The following is a 24,429-nucleotide window of genomic DNA, read 5'->3' on the forward strand; positions in this document are numbered from 1 at the left end:
GGCCAAGGTTTTGATTGCTTGTCAGCTATCCACCAAGAGCTGCAACTTTGTCATGACTTGACTTTGAAAGGAAGCTGTTAGCTACAGCAATATTTCCCTCCCCCCCCCTTCCCCCCTCCTCAAAAAGATTACTTTGTCTAATAAAATATCATTTATTCTAATACATGGCATTCATTTTTTAAAATGAATTCTGAGCTTCCTGCAGTTGAACAAAGTATCTTCAGTGATGTCTCTTTGTATCCATTAAAAAACTCCAGTTCTGAAGGTCTAGAGATTCTGAGTCCAGCTGTTATTGTATAAGAGACACCACTGACATTTGAAATAACACCTCACATTTATTTCATCCAGAAGGTGGCATTTTCAATCATAAAACAGCTAAGCAGAAGGTAAGCTCAGATACATAGATAGGATAGAATACATAGAATAAACCATGTTGGAAGATAGCTGAAGATAAGCATTCCCAAAATTGTCAAATCAGAAGAAAATTTTTCCTTGCTCACAAACATATGCAGTGAATAGAATAGAATTAGAATAGAATTAACCAGGTTGGAAGAGACCTTCGAGATCATCATGTCCAACCTATCATCCGACACCACCTAATCAACTAAACCATACAACCAAGCATCCTGTCAAGCCTCGCCCTGAACACCCCCAGCGTCGGCGACCCCACCACCTCCTCAGGCAGCCCATTCCAGTGGGCAATCACTCTCTCTGTGTAAAACTTCCTCCTAACCTCCAGCCTAAATCTCCCCTGACGCAGCCTGAGACTGTGTCCTCTTGTTCTGGTACTGGTTGCCTGGGAGAAGAGACCAACCTCTGCCTGTCTACAACCCCCCTTCAGGTAGTTGTAGAGAGCAATAAGGTCACCCCTGAGTCTCCTCTTCTCCAGACTAAGCAACCCCAGCTCCCTCAATCGTGGCAGAAGCACGAAGTGGGAATTCTAATCCTAAGATAATGAAATTCCTTCTCTTATGAAAATTGCAAACTGTGGTGAAGGCACCACATGCCCAGAATTGTGCCCCAAATACTGTAAAACTTGTCCCAAGATGTTTGGGCACAATCCCCCTTCCACTTTCCTCAGCCTCGTGGTTTTCAGAAATAAGGTGTGTAACCTGTGGGGACACATCATTACCATCCTCACTCTATAATGTTCAGGTGTTTTCATAGCCAAAGTTTAAACAGCTATACTGTAAGGTTAAAGCTTTAATAGAGCAAAGGTTAGGGTTGTAGCCTTTACTAGGTTTGTCTGGAAATAACCAATGTAGTAAAAGTCACAACCCTAACATTGCTTCCCTCCCACAGTGTGGTGGTTTGAGCCTTAGCTGGGAGTTAAAAGCCCAGATAGGGGAAAGGCTGAGAATCTCTCCCCCACTTCCCCTTCTCCCCCCAAAACAGAGAGGGGGAAAGAAAAGGGTAAGGAGCAAATCCACTAAACAATAATCTGGAGTCGGCTTGGAAGTAGAGAGGTGAAGAATTTTCTTCAAACTATATATATATATATATATATATATATATATAACAATAACAGGAAAGGTTCACAAGGGGCAAGGAACAAGGATGGATGGGAAAGGGGACAAGAAAGAATAATACAAAACCAGTCCTTCTCTGAGGAGGTGTGGAGGCAGCAGGGAGAAGGATCAGGTCCGGCCACGTGGCTGAGGAGCAGGAGGGCAAATGAAGCAGCTCTCATCCAGCAGAGGCAGGAGCCAAAAAGAGACCCAACAGCTATGATGTCCTGCTTTTTATACCCTAGCTGGGCAGGGAGGGGGGAGTGGAACAGACTCAGCTTCCTAGGGGAAAACGCCCTGCAGGGGAGGGTAAAGTACCCGCAAGCCCTCCACCCAGCTTTGTTTTCAGGAAAAGGCGCTAACCCATCACACACAGACAATGAGATAGGCTAGGCTGGACAAAGGATATCTATGAAAAAGTCTGGTTTGCCCCATACAATATTTTGATTGTATAAACTACCACTGTGTTAAATACAAGCACATTCAGGAGCCATCATAAAACTAATATACAAGTGTAACATCAACCAAACAATTTCATTCCTGTTGAGAAATATTCCTGCCATTAAATACATTTATTGCTGAGCTGAAAAACTGAAAATCAGTGCTGAGAATATCTGCAGATAAAAAAACCCCAAAGTCAAGACAGTAAGTGAGGGAGATGATAGTTTACACAGGGTTAACTGAGTTACCTGCTCAAGTCAGTGGAATTTAAAGATCTGCTTTCACACAGGAAAAGAAAGTCTACAGGTCATGTAATGTAAGGTGGGGATGCATATTGAAGTTCATGACACTGTAAAATAGCAGTAGAGTAATGGCAAATTACCAGCTGAGTTTGTGTCTCTAACCTAATGCTAGAGCTGTAATAAGTTAAATTTGACCCTGTGAAAGTAACAGACTATCAATGCTGCTTGCAGTGACAAGGCCAGATTTACAATACTGTAGCAAGTTTGCATGCTTACACTTCAAGGTTAAAATTTTAAGGGTTCAAAAACAGAACAGAAAGAAATTGAAGTCCATGAAATGCATCTTGGAATAACTGAATAAACTCAGAGTTTAAGGGAAGACAGAGAGGTGATTTGATCAAAGTTTGAAAGTACCTCTTTGTAAAATAGATTTCTTAAGGAAATTCTACTCCAGGCACTGAAAGAAAGAGTCCTGAGGTCAGAAGCAGAAGTAACAAAAATTTGAGCTAGCAAAAGGCAAAAAGTTTAAAAAACTGAAGCAATCAACTATTAATCAGGTTAATCAGCAGTTTCAATCATCCTAGCATCCCAACTCAGGAGCAAACAAGGTATCTTGATTTCACTGGGACACAATCTCCACATAGCTCTAATTAAACCCATGTTTTTTCTTTCATCAGAATGAGTACTGTTAAGGACGGAATGGGCCTTACTAGTAACCTTGATTTTTTAAACTAGGGTTAAATATTTACAGTTTTTCATAAAATGGAAAGGAAGCCAATAAATAAAGATGATGAAAGAGGAGAAAGAAACCTGTTGCCCATGTAGCTGTAATCTATAGTGGATTTTGCACTCCAAAACACAAAATACAGAATTAGGTTGGAAAAGACCTGCGACATCATCAAGTCCAACCCATCACCCTACACCATCTAATCAAATAAACCATGGCACCACTTGGCTTGAGGTGAGGAGAAAGTTCTTCACTGAGAGAGACATTCGCCACTGCAATGGGCTGCCCAGGGAAGTGGTGGAGTCACCATCCCTGGAGGTGTTCAAGAGGGGATTGGATGTGGCACTTGGTGCCATGGTCTAGTCATGAGGTCTGTGGTGACAGGTTGGACTTGATGATCTTTGAGGTCTCTTCCAACCTTAGTGATACTGTGCTATTCTATTCTATTCTATTCTATTCTATTCTATTCTATTCTATTCTATTCTATTCTATTCTATTCTATTCTATTCTATTCTATTCCATTCCATTCCATTCCATTCCATTCCATTCCATTCTATTCTGTTCTTTTTGTTGAGTAACTATGTGCTGGCTTCAGTTGCCCTGTTGGCCCAATTGAATCTTGGGCAGGATATATACACAGGCCAATTTCCAGTCACCTTGCCTTGCTTGAACCTGCTTGGACTTGTCTCACTTGAAGTTGCCTTGAGTTGCATCACCTCAAGTGCCTGGTCCAGAACCTGAGATAAAGGCATGAGCCTACACTGCCAGCTAGAGAAGCCATGAGCTTAGGAGCTGGAGCCAAGCCTGCCTCCTCTTGAACTAGAATTCTACTGTGCTGCAGTTTACCCAGGACAAAGCAAGTGCTTGTCGTGAAGAAAGCATTGTACAGCCTGCCATCTGCTGAAGCCAGATCATCCCCAGGACCACATGGCCTTCTGGCTGGCAACCAGCCCTGCCTGGCACATGAGAATGCCCCAAAGCCTCAACAGACAATACACAGCAGCAGCACTCCCCACCTGGGTGGAATCAGCTGTGACTAATTAATGCATTGTCTCTTTGGCATAATGGTTCTTGTCGAGTCTCCCCCCATGTGGTCAAGCGCCATTTCGCTCCCAGGGATTCCCTTTCTGATGTTCCTACTGGTTTGCATAAAATTGTTTAAATTGTTATAGTTACCTAAATACTGTACATTCCCATTGTAAATATGTATTCTAACCATACACTGAACCTATCTAATGTGGTTTTGGCACTTTTTAATATTAATAAAGTAATATTAATATTTTTATTAATATTTGCCATGTCATTTATAAATTAAAACAATATTCCTTAACAGGAGTCCTGGTGGACAACTATGAGCCAACAGCATACACTTGTGGCCAAGAAGGCCCTTGGTACCTAGTCTGCACAAAGAAAGTGTGACAAAGCAGATCAAGGGATGCCCCTCTCACCCTCTACTCTGCCCTAGGGGAGCCTCATATAGAGTATTATGTCAAGTTCTGGGGTCCACAGCTCGAGAGAAGCATGCAATTGTGGTAATGGTTGCAATAAGCAGTGTGAGCAATCTGGCAGTGTAGGCCTAGAGCGTGACATGGTGGTAGGCTGTGTCCAGCATGGGTGCGAAAGTGGCTAGCAGTATAGCAGAGTAGTGCTGTGCCTGCACCGTGTAGCCAAAGCAGGACACCGGTAGCTATGAACACAGAGAGTTATCTCTGAATAACAGGACGCACACATGCATCAACAACCTTGTGTATTAGTACTAGTTTAACCAATAATCAATAGTAGTATAGTGTGTGGTCACTTGTGAGGGACCAATGAAGCCATGCCAGCAATGCGCTCCGAGTTTATGTAAGTTGTAAAGGCTTTCTTAATACGCACTTCTACGCACTTCTTACTAGCCTGTCAGCTCTACTGCCTGCTCTGTACTATGCTTGCATTATAATCAAACAACACTGAAGCAATAAAGGAACAATACTAGATCATATTGATCAGCTGTATTGATTCCAGTCTCCGTCGTCCATACACAATCACAGGATAGAGTCCAGCAGATGGCTACTGAGATGGTCTCTGTACTGAGAACGTCTCTGTTTTGAGAAGATGCTGAGGCACTTGTGTCTGTTTAGCCTGGAAAAGAGTGAGAGGGGATCTTATCAATGCTTTTAACTATCTAAAAGGTTGGGGTCAAGAGGATGCTTCCAAATTTTTCACTGGTACTCTGAAAGGACAAGAGGCAATGGACACAAATAAGAAGTTCCACCTCAACATAAGGAAAAACCTGTTTACCGTGATGGTGATGGAGCACTGGAACAGGCTGCCTAGAGCAGCTGTGGGAGACCGAGGAAAGCTTGAAACAAGAAAAAGCTGCATGTGGAGTCAAGCTACTTCCTTGCAAATAAGCATGGGAGTCCCAGGCAGGTGAAGGTCACTGTGCAGCTGGGTATCTCACGGCAGTGCACAGCTTTACTGCAACTGTAATCTTGAGAATGTGAACTGTGCCCAGCACTGCTCTCTCATAATGTTGTGTCTGTGGCCCTGCTTGCAACACTACCTGGGCAAAGGGCACTGAGGTGTTTACTGTAGTGCTGGTGTCCAGTGAAATTCCCACTGGGAACACTAGCATACTGGAGTGTTGTCAAACAAGGCATTAATGGGAAATTGTCATATGGAAAGCTCCAGTGTGAGAGAAGCTGCATAATGAACTAGGAGGGAATGCTTTAGTACAAACCCATGAGGACTTTCTGTGAACAGGAGTGGAGTGAGTTTTCAACCTTCCCACATTCTTATTTACACAGATGGCAAGCATGGAGAGACTCTTTTCTCTCTATTTCACTGCATCTGTTTCATACAATAGCTGAACTAATGAAGCTTGAGATTGAATAACCTCTTATGCACTACGTTGGCTTGGAAGTACATTATTTGGCTCTTTGGTGCTGAGAGTGAAAATGTATTGTCATGTTACAATATATGGGAGCCTGAATCAGACTCACAACAAACACTGCTGGCTTATACAATTACTGTCCTTTGCTGCAACGCCTACTATCTGAGAGCTATGAAAGGTACTGTTCTTCAGAGCAAAACAGTAAATTCTTTTCTATGTCCCTGGCCCTAGTCCTAAGCCTTCATGGAACACAACCCTGGCACTGGTAGTCAAACCAAGCGTGGAATAACTAGCACAGTGAAAGACCAGTGAGATTCTGCCACCAGATAAAAGCAGGCTGTGCCAGACCCTTCACTCAGCAGCCATAAACACAGATTAAAAGTAAGTGACTTTATTCCTCCTGCCCACCTGACAAGAAGTTGAGCCTAGATGGTCTTGGCTTCCCAGCCATGTAAAATTAAAGTTACTGTCTCTGAGCTGCAGGGAGGCCATGTGTATCCTCAGGTTTCTGATGAAGCAGTTTGCTTACAGCAAACATCTTCCTTGTTAGCAAATACTCGTATGTGACCTGGGAGTGGAGAGATCCCTATTCCTCTGCTGTCACTTAATTTCTATTCATACCTGTCTTCAAGTGTGTGTTTAGACAAGGAGGCAGAGAGGATGTTGCAGCATCCAGACTCTGATGAAATTCATGGGAATAGAAATGGCACTTGGTAATTGTTGTAGTTACACATTCAGTTAATTTGATTTTGGGCTGAAGCTTCCTGATGGATTCTACTCTCCTTGGTCTGATTGACATAAGTACACTGGTTTATATGGGGATCCTGCTGTACTGGTGTAAAACTCATGCAAGGATGTTGGAGCTTTTGATCTACTTCTCCTTCGCCTTTTCAAAACCCACTCAGGCTACGCTTCAATCCACTTGACTTGCATTCACACTGTGAATGGGAAAGGTGTCTTTCGCCCTTTGTTGGATTCCTGAGGTCAACCCATTCCCAACTGGACCTTTAAGAGTCCAACTGTCAACAAAACACCACCATGGCCATTAAACTGTGTCATGAAGTGCCAAGTCTACATCTTTTTTGAACGCCCCCAGGGATGGTGACTTCACCACCTCCCTTGGGAGATTGTTCCAATGCATGACTGTTCTTTTCAGTAAAGAAATTTTCCCCAATACCCAATCTAAACCTCCCTTGATGCAATTTGAGACCTTTTCCTCTTGGGAGAAGAGACAAACATCCACTTCACTTCAACCTCCTTTCAGGTAGTTGCAGTGAGATGAGATCTCTCCTCAGCCTCCTCCTTTCTGGACCAAACAATCCCCAAATCCACAGCTGCTTCTCATAAGGCTTGTTCTCCAGACTCTTCACCTGCTGCACTGCCTTTCTCTGGACAAGCTCCAGCAGGTGGATGGTGAGGACACTCATGTGGCCTTTGGCTGACCCAGAGCTGGTTCACAACAGGGCAGCTGGCACTAGGTGCCTCAAACCATACTCATCTTTGCAGCTAGCAGTCTTAGAAAGGCTTACGGAAGGAAGACACCCAACATTCCTGGAAGAGAGTTGCAAGATGGCACCTGACAGTTTGAGGCCATTTTCTCCAGGAGGATGCTGTGGGAGACAGTGTCAAGGGCTTTACTGAAGTCCAGGCACACAACATCCACAGACTTTCCCTCACCCACGAAGTAGGACACCCTGTAGTATCAGGCTGGTATACAGTAGTATCGTTACACTGTATAGAAGATGAACCCTCAGGAATGATCACATGCTATACAACTCTCCAGGGCAACAAACACATCCCCCAACGGACACAACGGACGTGCACACATCTGCTGCCAAGAAGCTATGGTACATCTGTGTGGACTGGAACTAAGCCCATTAGTGTATATTTTTATTTAGCACTATGCTTTATTTGTCTTTTGCCCTGACCCTTTTTAATGACCTATTTTATGTTGGATATCACACACAATGACAAGCATTCCTCTGAAATATAAAAGATACTTTCTGAGCTTTTTTCTTCCTTGGAATTCCATCTTGCACTGGAAACATGAAACACCAGAGACACCAGACATACACAATGCCATTTATTGAAGCTTGAAACAAGTCAGTCATTATAGTTTGCTTTTTAAACATTGCAATGTTAAAAAACAATACAATTTTTTTTTTCCTGAGCAACCTATTGAAGCTGATGTGTCTCAGGCCAATATGATAATAAAATGGTATTACACCTCTGCACTTAATAGCCTATTCCATTTTGAGAACAGTGACCATCTGAGTTAGGACACGAAATCCACCTCTACTTAAAAACAGTTATGTAGTAAGAAGGAAATCTTGCTAAATAGATGGGAGAGATGACTGCACAGATTGTTAGAGGAGACAGTAGGTTGATGAGCGTGATGCATGGACCTAGGTAAAATACAGCAGTGGCACTGCTCTATTAAAACAGTTCATGTTGCTGTCACAGTTTTTCCTTATAGGTTTAATCTGAGCAACAGTGATGATTGTGCTTCCCTGGATAGAAAAAATGATTTTGATTAATGTCTGTAATATAATTTATTCTCTTATACCCATTTAAAATGAAATTACAGCTCCCTGAAAAATACAATGAAGTCAGAAATTGTTCTACTCCGCACCAGCTGTAGGAAGCACTGGAAAGGACAATCCTCCCAAGCACTTTTCCTTCCACCTCCACTATACCTACTCAGTCAGCTCTGTTCTCATAGCCCCCACACTTGATGGCCCATTTCTCCTGGCCTGTGAGGAGAAAATATTGCAGAAGCCTCTGAGCACAGAAGAGTCAGACTCTGAAATTAGTCTAAATGTGTCCTGCCCAAACCCTAGAAGATGCTTCTGGGAACATCAGCAGCATTGTTACTGTCCACCAGTCAAGGCTATTTGGCTACCAGAGGACTGCCTTGGATGTAGCAGTACAGGCTCTGCTCTACACAATACAGCCCAAGGCCAAGCCATACCCAAATGCTTCCTGAATCCCATGGGAAACCTCCACGCCTTCACACTATTTAACTGCCTAGATTTTTATTGCTCAAGGATCAGTAACCATTCAGGACCTTAGAAGGACATAAGCACACTATGAAACTTTAAAATAATTATGTCTGGCATTGGCCAGCAACACCATGGACATGTATTATTTTAAGTGTATGTGCATGCATGCTATATATACACATGCATGCACGTGCACCATTTTAAGCCATCCCCCACATGTTATACTAGCACCATATTTTTAACAGTGGATTTTAAGTTTTTATCAGCACCTGTAACTGAGGCTATAGTGCCATCACAGAGGTTAATAAACCTAATCTTACTGTGATGCATATCCTGAACTCCCAGAAACTTCAAGTGAAGAAGTGAGCCACAAGACTTTAACCAAAGGTTACAAACCTGTGAAAAAGGGCAATTAGGTTAACACATTATAGCCAGACCCAAATATTTCTATTAGCTTCCATAAAGGTCTGTCTAGAAATAGGACTACTGCTAGTAATAGCTCTGTAACTACAGTGACACTTGGATTCATTGCTTTGTGTCTCACTCTGCACTCTATAAAATGTGACATTCCCCCGCATTACAATCTCAAGTTCTCAGATAGCTAGGAAGTGAATCTGAGATTTTAAAAGAGCATAAAGAACCAAGATGTTCAAGTTGTACTGAATTTCAATGGAATCTAAATGCCAAGCTTTGTCCAGCTATTCTGAAAACACCCAGCTTTGCCTTAAAGTCCAGTCTGGTCTCCCTGAAGTTTGTTCTGCCATTTCCTTCAACAGCTAACAGATACACTATCTGACTAGTGCTCCTCTAATGTCTGAGGCCCAGAGCTATGCAGATACTCTGGGTCTGGCACTCCTCTCCCAGGTGCCTTCACTCTCACTATTATCAAAGATTTGGTCTGGGGGAAAAGTTTGCTGTGAGTGAGGTGATAGAGTATTTTTGCTAGTAGATATTGGATTAAATGACAGTTCTATCATCGTTGGGATACTGCTATACATTATGCAAACAGCTTCACTTTCATGGCCCCAAGAAATGCAGCTTAAAAAGATACTTGCAGCAGAAGAAAACTGGCCAGGAATGGCTGTTGCTGAAGCATCCTTTAGATGTTAAGCAGTGAATGAACATCTTTTCTTTTCAAAAACACAATGTTTCAATGTGGCCTGCATACTGTAATCAATTATTACAAAACTCTGCCTCTAAATTTATGAAGAGAAACACTGTCACTTCATCTTGATTCCTAAAAACAGAAAAGTGAGTGAACACAGAGGGATCTGGCCCACAGTGCAGGTCTGCGTCTGCTGCCCTGCGGGCCCCCTGCACTCAGCACTCTTGCGTAAGTGGCGCTGTTGTTTCAAGGGGATTTTGGAAAAGAGATGAAGAAGGAATGAGCAAAACATTAACCAAAAAACTTACAAACAATTCTTGCAAGCTTGTTCCTAGCCTCTATATGTGCCTGGAAGGTACTAGCTGCTGGTACATTGCAAATTTTGTAACAGATTTTGGGACTGTTACAGAGAAGAACCTGAAGCAGTAAATTAGGACTAATAACTCTAGGGGACGTGTTTTCCCAGTTTGGGTCACAGATTTCCATTTACATTGAATGGTTCAGAAAAAAAAGAAGGAACATAAAACTTGTAAATAGAAACCCTACTCAAAGCAACTCAGTAAGAAAGAGCTAGTGCTGAACAGCTTGGTGGTTGTTTTCTTGCTTTTGAGGGGATTTTCTTCTAGATTTGGTGTAATTTTGTTGCTTGAGTCCTCGTCGATCCCAGTGTCTTGCTTTGTTACGGACTTGGGGCTGACTACATGTGAAGCAGCACTGAGTTTGTATTGATGGCAGCAGACACTTGCCAATGCCTTTCAGCCTCTGGCAGAAGTGAACTGAGAGCTGGTCTTTGCTGCAGGGTAGTCCTGTGGTGGAGAAGATGAGAAGAATTAGCTATGTTTTGATGACAAATTATCTGTATGCCTAGAATTTGAAACTGCTTTACGTCAGACAGTCACGCCTGTTAAGGCATGGACTTGGTGATCCTGAGGGTCTTTTCCAACCTGGATGTTTCTGTGATTCTGTAATTCTATGATAGCTTTTTACTTCTTTTGTATTTTGGGTCAGCATGATCCCCCTGAAAATTTAGGACTCCTAAGCAAACAGATCCTACTAAATTTCACATGACCTTCTGTCTTGGGAAAAACAGCACTCTTTAATTAGTGTTCAATAAGCTGAGAGCTGAACGTTTTTCATTTTAACATTCCTGCTTTTGGGAGCTGCCAGAGAAAGTCTAGCAACAATGACTTGGGAGCCTGGTGCTTTTGCATCCTTGTTGTAGTGCTCTTAAGACAAGCTGGCAATGTGCTCCAAAGCCATGTAGAGCAGGCAGAAGAGCACAGATGAGGCATGTGCAACTACATGTTGAGCTTGACTATGCTTCAATTTCTGCAGCAAAAGAGTAAGTCAGGGACTGGTCCTGTAGGTATTATGGTGCTGACAGGTCTGTGGCAGCATCAATAAACTGATATATGTCAGATTTAATTATATATCACCCAATGGGAGTCCTCAGATGTGAGAAGAGATGATTAGGGAGAAAGTTAAGGTTTGCAAAAGCAGGAAGGTGGTTAATTAGCCAAATGCAAGACTCCTGTTCAGCAAATCCCACAACATTAGAACTAGGGAAGCGCAGTGAAAGGAGAACAAAGGTAATTTAAAACAGGTAAAAACAATTATTTTCACAGCAGGCAGCTAACTGCTGGAACTTGCTGCCACAGGAGGGGGTGGAAGAAGATAGGATCAATGAGTAGAAGAGGGATGCAACATATTAGCAGAAAAAGTTCCATAAGTTTAAATTGAAAGGCACTAAAAGTGGTGCCTTTAATAGCCCTAATATGTCAGCTGGGACATGCTGGAGGAATACCATGGAAATGAATCACAGGAAAGAACTAAAATCCTGTATTCTCCCTAAGCAGCATTTTCTAATACCATTGCTGGAGTCCCAGTATTGGGCTGCAAGGACCACTGGGCCACTCAGTAGGGCATTTCTGATGTTTTACTGGGCCCTTGAGCTTTTGTTCACAAAAGTAACTATTACTGCTCTGTGTAGGTAATACTTATCTGAGTCTGTCTACCAGAACATAAGAAGGACAGGAGATAAGCAAACCACTTCAACCCTAAGACAAGACATATTAAAGATCTTTGAACAGCAGAAGTGATGCATCACTCTCAAGTCTATGCCAAATCTGCACTGCCCTCAGGAGTCAACTTCTTGTCTGCCTATCAGATTGGTACTCTTACTGCTGTCTTGCTAAGAGGGATGAATTCTCCTCCAAAAGGCCTGTGAAGGTTCTTCCATAAGGATTCTGAGGTATTGCTTTTCTTATCTGAGAGTACCTGCTGGATTGCTGCAGTACACAGGCTACAGAAAAAGATACCCTCCCTTGCCACTTCATTTCTGGGCTATTGACCCAGAACACAACTGGGATCCTGGGCCCTTGAAGAAGTACAAGACACCCTGAGTCACAAGAGGATTTCTTCCCACCTCTTCATTTTGGAGACAATTGCACCTTGTGGGACACTGAATTCACAGTACCAAAACAGTATCTGGGTATACTAACAGTCAGATTTTTCTTATAATGCCTGTCTCACTTCACTTGTTTGCACATCCAATTCAGAATTTGCAGTTCTCACAGGGGTATTTGTCTTAAGAAAAGGCATCTCTTTGGACTCATAGCATGCCCTACCAGAGCCCTCAAAGCAGGAGTTACCTGAAACAGGTCAATTCAGACCTATCAACATACCTATTCACTTACTTGTGGCATCATAAATTCAGGATGCATGCTCAGGGAACTGTATTCTGCATCATGGCAAAACAAGGCTAATAAGGCTGGAGAATTTGACAATGTGATTCTGCCCACAGCATAGCTGAGGCTGAACTACAATTACTGAGCCTGTAGGATTCACAAGCAGCTGATACATTAGGTTAGCTCCCAGTTTTTGCAGAATCTCAGCACAAATGGAGAGCTTTTTGGAAGCTGTCTGTTGTGGGTGTATTATTGTACCTGTATTTTTCCTGCATTCTTGCAGATTGCACTTCTGATAGTCTGTGGGCTTGGGTTTATCCACACATGTACTGTCCTCTTCAGTTTCATTAGTTTCTATATTCATGCACTTCACAGTTCTCCGCTGAATGCCCCCTCCGCAAGAAACAGAACACTGAAAGACAGTAATTTTAGCATATGTAAAAGTCTTTTACATGGAAATTGTGTGATATGCCAGGGTTCAAGGTGTAATGTGATGGGAAGCTAAAACCATCATGATCCAGAACAAATGACATGAAAGCATTTTTGAGTTCTGCATTCTCCATCCAAACACCTCCATGGTGGCCAGATTTGGCAGGATACAGTGGAGGTGTGAATAGTATAAACACAGCTTCTGGGAATGTGTAACCAGGTTGAAAGGTTTGTTTTCCACAGAGGATAAGAATGATTTGAAATGTCAGTCCTACAAACTAAGAGAGCATTAATCCACAACAGGATTGCACACCAACACTTCTTGTTTTCTGTGTTTTCACACCATCAAAATTAAATGTGAACAATCAGTTGCAATGTCAGGTGTAGAAATGACTGAAGATTCAAAACAAGCTCAGTGAGATGCTTTTCCTTTGGTGACATTTATGCCGTGGTTACCCTTTCTTTATGAGCACAAAACAATTGCCAGATGCTTATTCTGGCTGCACACACATGATTATGACAAAAAAAACAAGAGAGAGCATTTTCAAAACATGTTCCTGTGAATGTACACAATTCTTCTGACAGCACAGAGTGTCTGAGAGTTACAGTTAATTGTAAATTATTTTTCTTTTCAGGTAAATAGTAGCCAGCAAGGTAAATACTTCAACAGATAGAGAATGCAAGATAATGACATGCAAGAGATGAAGACAGGACTGGTGCTTCTGCAAATTATACTCTTTCTAAAGCATACCTCTGTGCACAGCATAGAATATTACTAGGGTGAATTACATTAAAAGATCTTAGGTACTGCTGTGGCAACTTTAGATGAATAGGTTTTTAAAACAGCTGGGGTCAGAGTGGCTGGAGAGCTGCCAAACAGAGAGGGACCTGGGGGTGCTGATTGACACCCGCCTAAACATGAGCCAGCAGTGTGCCCAGGTGGCCAAGAAGGCCAGTGGCATCCTGGCCTGCATCAAGAATAGTGTGGCCAGCAGGAGCAGGGAAGTCATTGTGCCCCTGTACTCTGCATTAATTAGGCCACACCTTGGGTACTGTGTCCAGTTCTGGGCCCTTCAGTTTAGGAAGGACATTGAGACACTTGAAGGTGTCCAGAGAAGGGCAACAAGGCTGGGGAGAGGCCTTGAGCACAAGCCCCATGAGGAGAGGCTGAGGGAGCTGGGATTGTTTAGCCTGGAGAAGAGGAGGCTCAGGGGTGACCTCATTGCTCTCTACAGCTACCTGAAGGGTGGTTGTAGCCAGGAAGGGGTTGGTCTCTTCTCTCTAGCAACCAGCACCAGAACAAGGGGACACAGTCTCAAGCTGCACCAGGGGAAGTTTAGGCTTGAGGTGAGGAGAAAGCTCTTCACTGAGAGAGACATTCACCACTGGAATGGACTGCCCAGGGAGGTGGTGGCGTCACCATCCCTGGAGGTGTTCAAGAGGGGATTGGATGTGGCACTTGGTGCCATGGTCTAGTCATGAGGTTGGTGGTGACAGGTTGGACTTGATGATCTTTGAGGTCTCTTCCAGCCTTGGTGATACTGTGGTACTGTAATACTGTGATAATTGGACTAATAACCAGTAAAATAGTTGATACACACTTTGGTATTCAGTTTTTTTATTTTATGCATGTCCCAACACTTTTGCTTCCATACTTCAGTGTGGAAGCTAATTCTACATTATATTATACTCATGTCCCATCTAATGGCTTTGTGTCAAAACCAAATAATTAAGTTTTCTGTGTTAAATGATACTCTATTGGTTCCTTATTTTGGCTCCTGGCTTTTGGTGTTCTATGTTCTCTTGTCCTATGAGAAGTATTTGTATTGTATGAATAGGTTTCTTAAGGTAAATGTAGCAAAAGGTTTATAACCTATTCCAGCTTCTACATAACTAAACATGTCTTGCAGATCTTGGAAGGTTCTCAAAAGACACACTTCATATTTGTCAATTAGGTTTCCAGATGCCAAAGTAGAAGGCTACAGGTCAAAATTCAGAATTTTTGTTTGTGTTGGCAAACCCAATATTCCACAATGTTGCTTTAGGGGTCACCCAGCCACCCTTCACTAGACGTAAACAATGGAAAAGTTCAGCAGAGTCAATAGCAGCTCCTTTTTTTTTAATCAGAAAAGGAAAAAAAAATAGCCTTCCAATGACATCTAATGCAGCAACAAAAAGTAAAAGCTACAGTGTCTGTCACCTGAAGGAAGTGAGATGGGTTGACTCTGAAATCTTCAGCAGGATTTTCAAAAGATCTCTTATTGCAGCTCCAGGCGTGGTTAGGAAACTACACTTGCCACAGGCTCTGAGGCTCACAAGTTGATGGGTTGGACGCGATGATCTTGAAGGTCTCTTCCAACCTGGTTTATTCTATGTATTCTATGCATCTAACATGACCAAATGTGGCCCACTCACCCCAATAAAGCAAACAGAAAAAGGCATGAATCCTACCGGTCCCCATGTCTGGTTAATCCAATGCACACAAGGCTGCCTGTTACACGGTGCAGTGGCATTAGGTCTTTTTGTCCAGTCACAGTAGCCTTCCTCTGGACAGTAGATGTGTCGCTTTTTCTGGCCACCACCACATGATCTCGAACACTATCAAAAGAGGTGTACAAACTGTAAGGGGAAAGTTGCAAGTGGATAAGAACCCAGAAACAAAAAGCATGTCACTGGTGCGTGTGATTTAGAAAGATGTACAGGCTAGCCTGCGTGTCAAGTCTTAGAGGCCACATCTGAAGAAAAGCTTTGCACTGAGACATTTATTTCATTATATGCTTGGAAAGAGACAAGGAACAAGATGTTACTGGTTCAAAATGCTTGGGGTAAAGTTATCCTGACATATATTAATACAAGTAATCTAGGACAGCATGGAAGTGGCAACACAGAAAAGGCAACACCAAAATGCTCAAAGAGCACCACTGGCAACAGTAACTTCTCTAACAAGAATGAGATTTGGAAGCCTCTTGTCTACAGGATTAATCTGTGATATTTACTGAAGATGATACAAGTTATGAGATGCAACATTGAAACACACCCAATCCATAGAATAAAGGAATTACTTGGCAATAAAAGCTTCATATAAAGTTGGTGATCCGTGTATCTTTTGTCCAGATTCTAGTATTACTTTAATATTAGTCACTATCAGTAGAGCCTGCTTGAAATATACAAAAGATTTCACACTCTGGCATGAAGCAAGGCACCAGATACACTTTGAATAATGCACTACTCCTGTCCTATGACGAATTTCATCCCTATGGACAGAGGACCAGAATTTAATATCTGACAAATGAACCTTTTAAATCCAGTTCTATCCAGTATCCTTAGCATGACAATTGCCAGGGTTGGACAAGTGTTTTTGTAAAATGTTTTAAGTGGCAAGTGGCTGCAACTGTTTGGCTACTCTTACTTTCCCAGCCCTTGTGCCTGCACATCCTGGTCTCATCTTTTATCACAGGTGTGATCTGTCAGTGGCCTGTAAAGAAGCAATATCATCACTTCCCTTGAAATCCAAAGCATCAGGTCCACAGGTCCAAATATTTTTCCCTAAAGCTGCCTTTAGTGGGAGTAAACACTAAAATGTAATCAGACCATAGGCTTTGGCTCACATAAATATGGGCCTGGCAGCTTATGAGTTTGCTGGCACAGATTTAGGTTACCAAGTGACCCAAAAGTCAGATTTATATTCTGTCTGACCTCAGTCCCCAGCATCATAAAATTCCACTCCAAAAGCGTAAAGGAGAGCCCTAAATTATTTGTAGTGAGAAAGCAACATTAAAATGGAAACAAAAGGGATCATTCTGAATAAATCATATTTACTGATCCAGAAGGACAGCTGAAACAAATCTTCTTCCAGGCTTCTCTCTTTCAGGGCATAGCAATTTACTGCTCATGTATCACATGCAGTTCTAAGAATGATGCTGGGAAGTCTTACGAACCTCTAGGACAATTTTTACTGCACCCATACAATAGGACTGCAAAGCCTCTGAGTGGTACTAGCTGTGTGTCCTCCTTTGAGTGAAAGCATGGGATGTAACAATCATTGTTAACTGACAGCTAATTGTTCATTCCTGAAGCTAGTTTTGAAGAACAATACCTTATTCCAAGGCTCCACATGCCACTCCAAGCAAGGCTCCAGGTTACAACTAGTGCTGAGCTGTGGTTTATAACGGAGTAACTGGCAATGAAAAGGCCTCAGAAGTCGCTTTTCACAAACATCGATACAGTAAACATCTCGTGTCTTGAAACCACCGCTGCAGTTAGCAGAGCACTACACACAAAACAGAAAGGAGAACACCTCCATGATGCTCTGGTGAGGGGCTGTCCCTTTCCCAGTCACCTGATCTTTGACTCAGAGGGAATTTCCAGTTCGCTGTACAAACAATCCCTTGGGTTTTAAGCCTAACAAGAACTTGTATTAGTAACATGAAAACATATTTAATCAGGAAGTCTTGCCAGCTATTGAAAAAACACCCTCACATCAAGAGTCATAATGTAACAAATACACTAAACAAATGCTGTATGCAGGGAAATTGTCAGTACTTCATCTGATTCTGAGGAAGGGAGGGAAGAAAGAGGCCCAGCTGCATAAATTGATTTCTCAGTCAAATTATGCGAGATGTCTTTGTCCATGGCTGCAGATTGCTCAGGCTGTTAAAATTACTACTCATCTTTGCCCATAAACTTGAACTGCTGCTGCTAACACTGGGACAGTGGATTCATCCCACAACAGCAGTTCCCACCCTCACCTTCCTTGCTCCTCTGTAGCACCAGAAGGATCCATATCCTAAAAGCAGCCTGGATATGTGAATGGGAGAGAAGAGAGAGACACCTTGAGCCTCACTCACAGCTGTGAACTGCTTCTCATGTTGGAGCACTATGGGCAAGCCAAGCAAGACCTTCTAGTCTCCTGTTTCTCCCCAGAGCTTGCTCCTGACCTCATGCAGCAGCACCAGATTGTGCCTCCATCTGCCACAGCCCAGAACCTCTCCAGCTGCTAAGGAAGAACTGAATTTGGTACCCTGAGGATAAGGACAAATATAAATGTAATTATTTTGCCTTAATACAGGATTAAAGCCAGTTCTACCAAGGCCACTGAATAACATCAGATCAGCTTTAATTTTTACCACCATGATGCAATACAACAACTGACACTGCTCTCTTTTGCATCAATAAGCATTCATCAGTTGACATGTAAACTGAATATATTATAATACTTCCACAGGGAGCAGAACAATGGACGGAAAAGGGAGTCCAAACTCTTGTTCACAGAAGCTTCTGTCCCTCTAGATAGAAACAATGGACAGAAATGACTGTGCCAGAAACTGAGAACACACAGCCCCAAAATACATTAAGAATGAATGATCTGGTCTGAAGCACCTTTCTTTCTGAGGGGCACAATGAAATAAGAGAAAAGGAACAGAGAAAGCTTTACTACACCAGCAGGGGAATAGAGACATCTTGCAGCAATAAGGTGGCATAAACAGGTTTGAAATGAGTAATGAGGAAAAAAGTCACTTGCAAAAGAAAAAAACCACACAACAAAACAAACCCTTTTTTAGATATGAAATTGTAATTAGGTTTGTATGGTTCAATCGCTGAAAAATAAGGGTGGCTAACACCACAAAAATCTGCTAGGAGAGACCTTTCATTGCAAACTGACACTTGAACACCTCTGTATCTTACAATATTTTATGATTAAATCTGATATCTAACTACTCTCTGTGACAAAACTACCATCCACTTGTTGGCAAGAACAGTAACTCTCATGAAGGAAAAGTAAAGGTAAAATATGCCCTACTACAACTGGGCCTGGTCATTAAAAATTGATTTTGAAGGACTAAATGTGGTTATGTAATGCCGTTCCTGAACTTCTAAGGAGTCACGTATTTCATGCAGAAATCAATTCTATGTCTAAGAGCTCAATACTACAGCAAAGGTTTTGTAAGTATAGTCTTTTCTTTGTGTGATTCTACTTTCTAGTCCAACTGCAAACCACAGTTTCTGCAAAAAATTGTATCTATTGATACACTATCCCCCACTATTGAGGGATCTTTTTCTTTATTAAATTACTTCCAATAGAATTTCATATTTTTATCTTCTGAGTCCTGAAAAACAATCCAGTTTGAAGCCCTGGTTTTAAACAGCATGCAGACAAAATGTATCAAGCTTTCACAACCAACAAAGGCCTACTAGGTGCTCATCACACATTTTGAAATACCAAATACTCCGCTTTGCACCTTGGATTCTCTTCTGTCTCCCTCCCAGGGCAATGTACATAACTTGGATCAAATAAGACCCTAGCCATTAGAGGCAATCTCCCAAGTACTTTTTTTGGTTTTGTTTTCATAACATAAAACTGGTTACATGAATAAGGAACAGATCAGGACACAGTCTCAGGCTGCGTCAGGGGAGGTTTAGGCTGGAGGTTAGGAGGAAGTTTTACACAGAGAGAGTGATTGCCCACTGGAATGGGCTGCCTGAGGAGGTGGTGGGGTCGCCGTCGCTGGGGGTGTTCAGGGCGAGGCTTGACAGGATGCTTGGTTGCATAGTTTAGTTGATTAGGTGGTGTTGGATGATAGGTTGGACATGATGATCTTGAAGGTCTCTTCCAACCTGGTCTATTCTATTCTATTCTATTCTATTCTATTCTATTCTATTCTATTCTATTCTATTCTATTCTATTCTATTCTATTCTATTCTATTCTATTCTATGTCATGTAACAGATAATCATAGAATCACAGAATGGCCAGGGTTGGAAGGGACCTCCAAAGATCACCTATTTCAACTCTCTCTGCAGTAAGCAGGGACATCCTCAACCAGATCAGGCTATCCAGAGTTCTGTTGAGCCTCACCTTCAATATCTCCAGGGATGTGGCCTCAACCACCTCCCTGTGCAACCTGTTCCAGTGTACCATTACCCTCATAGTAAAGAATTTGTTCCTAACATCCAACCTATATCTACTCTTCTCTAGTTTGAAGCTATTGCCCCTTCGCCTATCACTGCAGGCCTCTGTAAACAGTCTCTCTCCATCCTTCTTGTAGGCCCGTTTCAGGTACTGGAAGGTCCTTATTAGGTCTCCCCAGAGCCCTCTCTTTTCCAGGTTGAACAACCCCAGCTCCGCCAGCCTGGAAAATAGGAATATGTCATCTGCCTCTCCCAAATTCTCGCTTGCTACTTAAAATGAGGATATGCCTTTAGAGACAGAGATCAAAAAGATGCCATATGCAAATATGCATGGCTTTGCCCTAGAACATTGCCACAGAACATTGACAGTGAATCTTGCTTTAGCTCTAGAGTCTGGAGTTAATGAGCATGATCCCTACACAGGAAGAACATAATTCACAGCAGATGTGTTCCCATAAATAACTTAAGTCAGGAAATTAGTAAATTAGCGCTGATGGGTCATCTGAGAATCATGTGTGCATCCACTGACTAAATAATTATTTTTAAAACTAGGTATTTAGAATTCCCTCCTCTGAAGTCAGCAAGCTTACTGGTCACACACAACTCTGAATGAAGTTACCTGGCTCCAGTTTCCTGTTTTCCAGATAGCACATGGGCGGAGATAACATTTTCTTACAGAATCAGGCTTCTTTGTGTGCTGACAGTGAGATGTGTTCCTGCTGCTGCACTCCACATGTCTCCAGAAAGACCCCATTCCACAAGTGGTAGAGCACTGCACAAGGGTGAGAGGAGAAGTCCAGGGGCAAACTCAAAGTTAGTAAATCATTCTGGAAAAAATCCAGGAACTTAGTATTGAGAGCCATTTTAGATGAGCTTCTCTATCTGTGATACTCAAAAGAAAACTTCAAATTCACCTAAGTCTTAAGGTTCTGAAGGAGGGCTTTTTGTTTCTTTGTTAAGAAAACACTGATTCTCATCTATATCATGACTCGCTATTTTTTGGCAAACTCCTGCATATGGAGACATTCTAAATCTGTACCAGCTGTGTCACTGTTTCCTTCTGTGATCTCCAGGGATCCAATGCAAAATGTCATCGCATCACATCTTGTGGCACTCTTCCTTTTATATCCCTAATACTGCTGGTAGAGATATTCAGCATGATGCTGAAAATCTGAAATTAATTGTCTGAGACTCTTGAGAAAACTGCATGAAAAGGATTTCTGAAGTGATGACTCCAGGGACCGGCTAGGTGTTTCCAACATTTAGGAGGGGTTTTGTGTCTGAATGAAGAGAATATTCATCTTGCCAGTCCAGATCCCAAGAGTGCACGCTTTACACACACACAAAAATCATTATCATTATATTCTGAAGCAGGAAGAGGTAAAAAGTTGAAAAGTGTTTTTTTCTCCATCAAAAAGGAAGGACAATGAACTAGGCACATAAAGTCAAATCCAACACATCTCAAATAGCCTATATCCCTCTGCAAGAGTCAAAATCACCTCTTGGTTTGGGGTCATTAGCAAACTTGTTAACAGTGTGTTGAACTCCTGCTTCTAGATCACTGATAAATATATTGAACACAACTGGCTCTGGAGCTCGGTTCTGGGGAAAAGTACTGATGACAGGTCCCCAGACAGATGTAGCCTTGTTCACTTTGAGCCCTGCTGCCCAGGAAGTTCTTCACCTATTACACCATGAATCTGCTCATTCCACAGTTGGACAATTTGTCCATGAGGATGCCGTGAGGGACAATATCAAAAGCCTTACTAAAATCCAGAAAACCTACATCCACTGCCTTCCCTTCATCTACTGGGCAAGGGTTCTTATCTTAGAGGATATCAAGTTAGTTGAGCAGGACTTTGCCTTTGTGAACCTGTTCTGGCTGTGCCTGACGATTGCCTTTTTCTTTAAATGCCTTTCAGCTGTACATAGAAAGATCTTCACTATTTCTCTAGGAACTTATGTTGGACTATGCGGCAGCTTTAGGCTGATGCCTAGGAAAATTTTCCATAGATTGAGTAGAAAAGTGGTAGAATGCAAATAAATGACCACTGGATGTAAAAGGGGAAATAATGATAAGGTCTAAATAATCCCATTGGTCTAATAGCTAACATAAGATTAGTTGTATAAACTATTTCTCTTTTCACCTTCTTCATTCTAGCTGATACTAGCTGGTGCTTTTGCTTGGTTGTTGTTGACCCTGGCTGCATTTTTGTTGTGGCTAAGTACTAACAAGCTGCTCTAACAAGCTGCTCTCTGCTCTTCTCTTTCTCTTTTCCTGTGTACAGCATAATGGGGGGAAGGTAGCAGAGAAGGGGAAGCTGTTGGTAACCCCCTGGTTCTGTCCACAGGGGTTCTTGTGCTGTTTATAAAGCATAAATACACGTAAATATTGTATATTTTGTACATACTCATTGCATTTCATATTTCTAGATTTTAGTTTGCCTGTAAATATAGCTTCATTTGCTTTCCAAATGAACTGGTCTGGCAATTTTATGTTGGGGGATAATTTCAACCTACCACAGACTAATAGGTCTGTAGTTCCCTGGCTCTTCCTTCAGTCCCTTTCTGCCCACTGGAGGTACATTTTCCAGCTTCCAGTCAGTAGGCACCTCCTCAGACTCCCAACACCTTTAGCAGATTATCAAGAGGGATCCTGCCAAAACATCCACTCACTCCATCAGTACTCTGGGATGAGTTCCATCAGGCCTCAGGACTTAGGAACATTCAGCTGGTACAACTGGCTCCTTACATTTTCAGTGTCCAGTTAAGCAGAATCCATAAATACAGGCACATTCTATGTAAGCAATCTAGTATTAGATATCCGGGTTACCATTTTTCTGTGTGACAAGTACTTCACTTTAACATATGATAATCATGATATCATGACAATCATGACAAACTAAGAAGCTTTACTTCCTTAGCAGTAGTTCAGATGGCTGATCACACTCTCCCCCTCTTAAAAATAACTTACCTCACTCCAGTTGCCTACTATCCAGTAGGCATCACCAGGCAAATTGTTGGATGTTACTAGGTGGTGGTTTTCTGTGAAAGAAGCCTCCGATGTTGCACTTTGGTTCCTGAGAGCATGCTTGAGACCTAATGATTGTGTGCTGGTGGCTACAGTGCTGGATGGCTTCATTACTCTTCTGTTTTCAGCATGATCTCTTGGTACATGACCAAATACTGTGGGCACTACTGTAACTGATACTTGTGGGGTAGCTACTTCTCCATCAGGCACATCAACCTGCAGACTGATGTAGCTGGCTGTTGTTGGAAATAACACACCCTGTGTTGCTCTGCTAGCAGGGAGGAGCATAGAAGGGTCTTGGTGATGAGATGCTGGGGCAGGCTGAAAAGCCATGTTCTTATTTTGGAAGAGAGGGAAGGCAGTGTCTAGGGTTGTGCTCCCGGTTCTGGTTTCAGGATTGGGCTCTGTGCTGCTAAGGAGATCGGTTGGTTTCTCATTGCCTCCAAGTGACGGATCAGTGTCATCAGATTCTTCGGTTAAGTAATCACAGCTGGAAGTTATTTCTGGACTACTGGTGAAAGAGGAGACAGGAGTGTCCTCACTTCTTTGTACCACATTCACTACAGTAGAAACTGACTCACTTTCAGAAACATTTTCAACGTGTTGGGTAATTTCAGTACTTAATCTATTATGAAAAAGCCATGAAGTAGTATTTTGGTGTGAACCATTTTCAGTAGAAACAACAACATCACTTGGTCCAGCAAAATTATTTTGTAATATTCTGTTGGCTGTTCCTCCTTTTTCTGAGACATTACCAAGACCAGAAGATGTAGGCAAACTGGGAGTTACACTTTCAGGTTTGGGTATTTTTGTTGTGAGGGACCTCGGGCTTGGTATGGGTATTCTGTGAGGAGGACTCCATTCACGATTAGAAGGTTTTCTTCTGATTACAATCCTTCCTCTTCTAGGTGCCAGTGGAGGTATCAGAAGTCTTCTAGAAGGACATTGCTGGAGACCACAAAGGGCCTTGGAGTTTGGTCTCTTGGAAGTATCACAAGGCTCATCATTATTTTTGGCACAAGTGACATTACGAGTCCTTATTCCACCACCACAAGTAACCGTGCACTGCAAATGGAACAGAATTAATACATCTCCCCTCTTCATTCTGCTGTACCTATTAATAAAAATAAGTACTTTGGTTCTAACTAAGAAGTATTATTATTATAAATAATCAATAACAAAGCTTTTCCCAATGATCAAACCTATCAAATTCTAATGATATTCCGTTATCACAAAGCTCTTCCCAAACTTTTAGTAACAGTAAGTATTACCTTGGGGAAATGCCAGATTAAAAAGGCTACACAATAAAGACAAAATATGAAAGTAATGTGCTAGCATTTGGTTTCTTCAACAAAATGCATGGTTTCCCTGTGTTCCATGAGCAAGTGATAGGAGCTCTCCTCAGCAGCTTGGACCCCCACAAGTCCATGGGACCAGATGGGATCCATCCTAAGGTGCTGAGAGAGCTGGCAGA

General features: G+C 42.2%; 1 protein-coding gene across 1 annotated transcript in view; it reads right to left on the reverse strand.

Moving 5' to 3' along the window:
• Positions 1-10,378: 10,378 nt before the first annotated feature.
• ADAMTS12 (ADAM metallopeptidase with thrombospondin type 1 motif 12) overlaps positions 10,379-24,429 on the reverse strand; it is a 209,741-nt gene continuing 195,690 nt past the window's right edge. The window contains exons 19-24 of the mRNA XM_054178760.1: positions 22,899-24,020; positions 20,544-20,696; positions 17,113-17,286; positions 15,468-15,614; positions 12,846-12,999; positions 10,379-10,706 (exon numbers count right to left, since the gene is read on the reverse strand). Coding sequence (XP_054034735.1) covers positions 10,471-10,706; positions 12,846-12,999; positions 15,468-15,614; positions 17,113-17,286; positions 20,544-20,696; positions 22,899-24,020 — 1,986 coding nt within the window. The 3' untranslated portion in view covers positions 10,379-10,470. The remainder of the gene's footprint in view (positions 10,707-12,845; positions 13,000-15,467; positions 15,615-17,112; positions 17,287-20,543; positions 20,697-22,898; positions 24,021-24,429) is intronic.

The sequence above is a fragment of the Dryobates pubescens genome, chromosome Z, assembly GCF_014839835.1.
Source record: "Dryobates pubescens isolate bDryPub1 chromosome Z, bDryPub1.pri, whole genome shotgun sequence".
Classification (NCBI taxonomy): Eukaryota; Metazoa; Chordata; class Aves; order Piciformes; family Picidae; genus Dryobates; species Dryobates pubescens.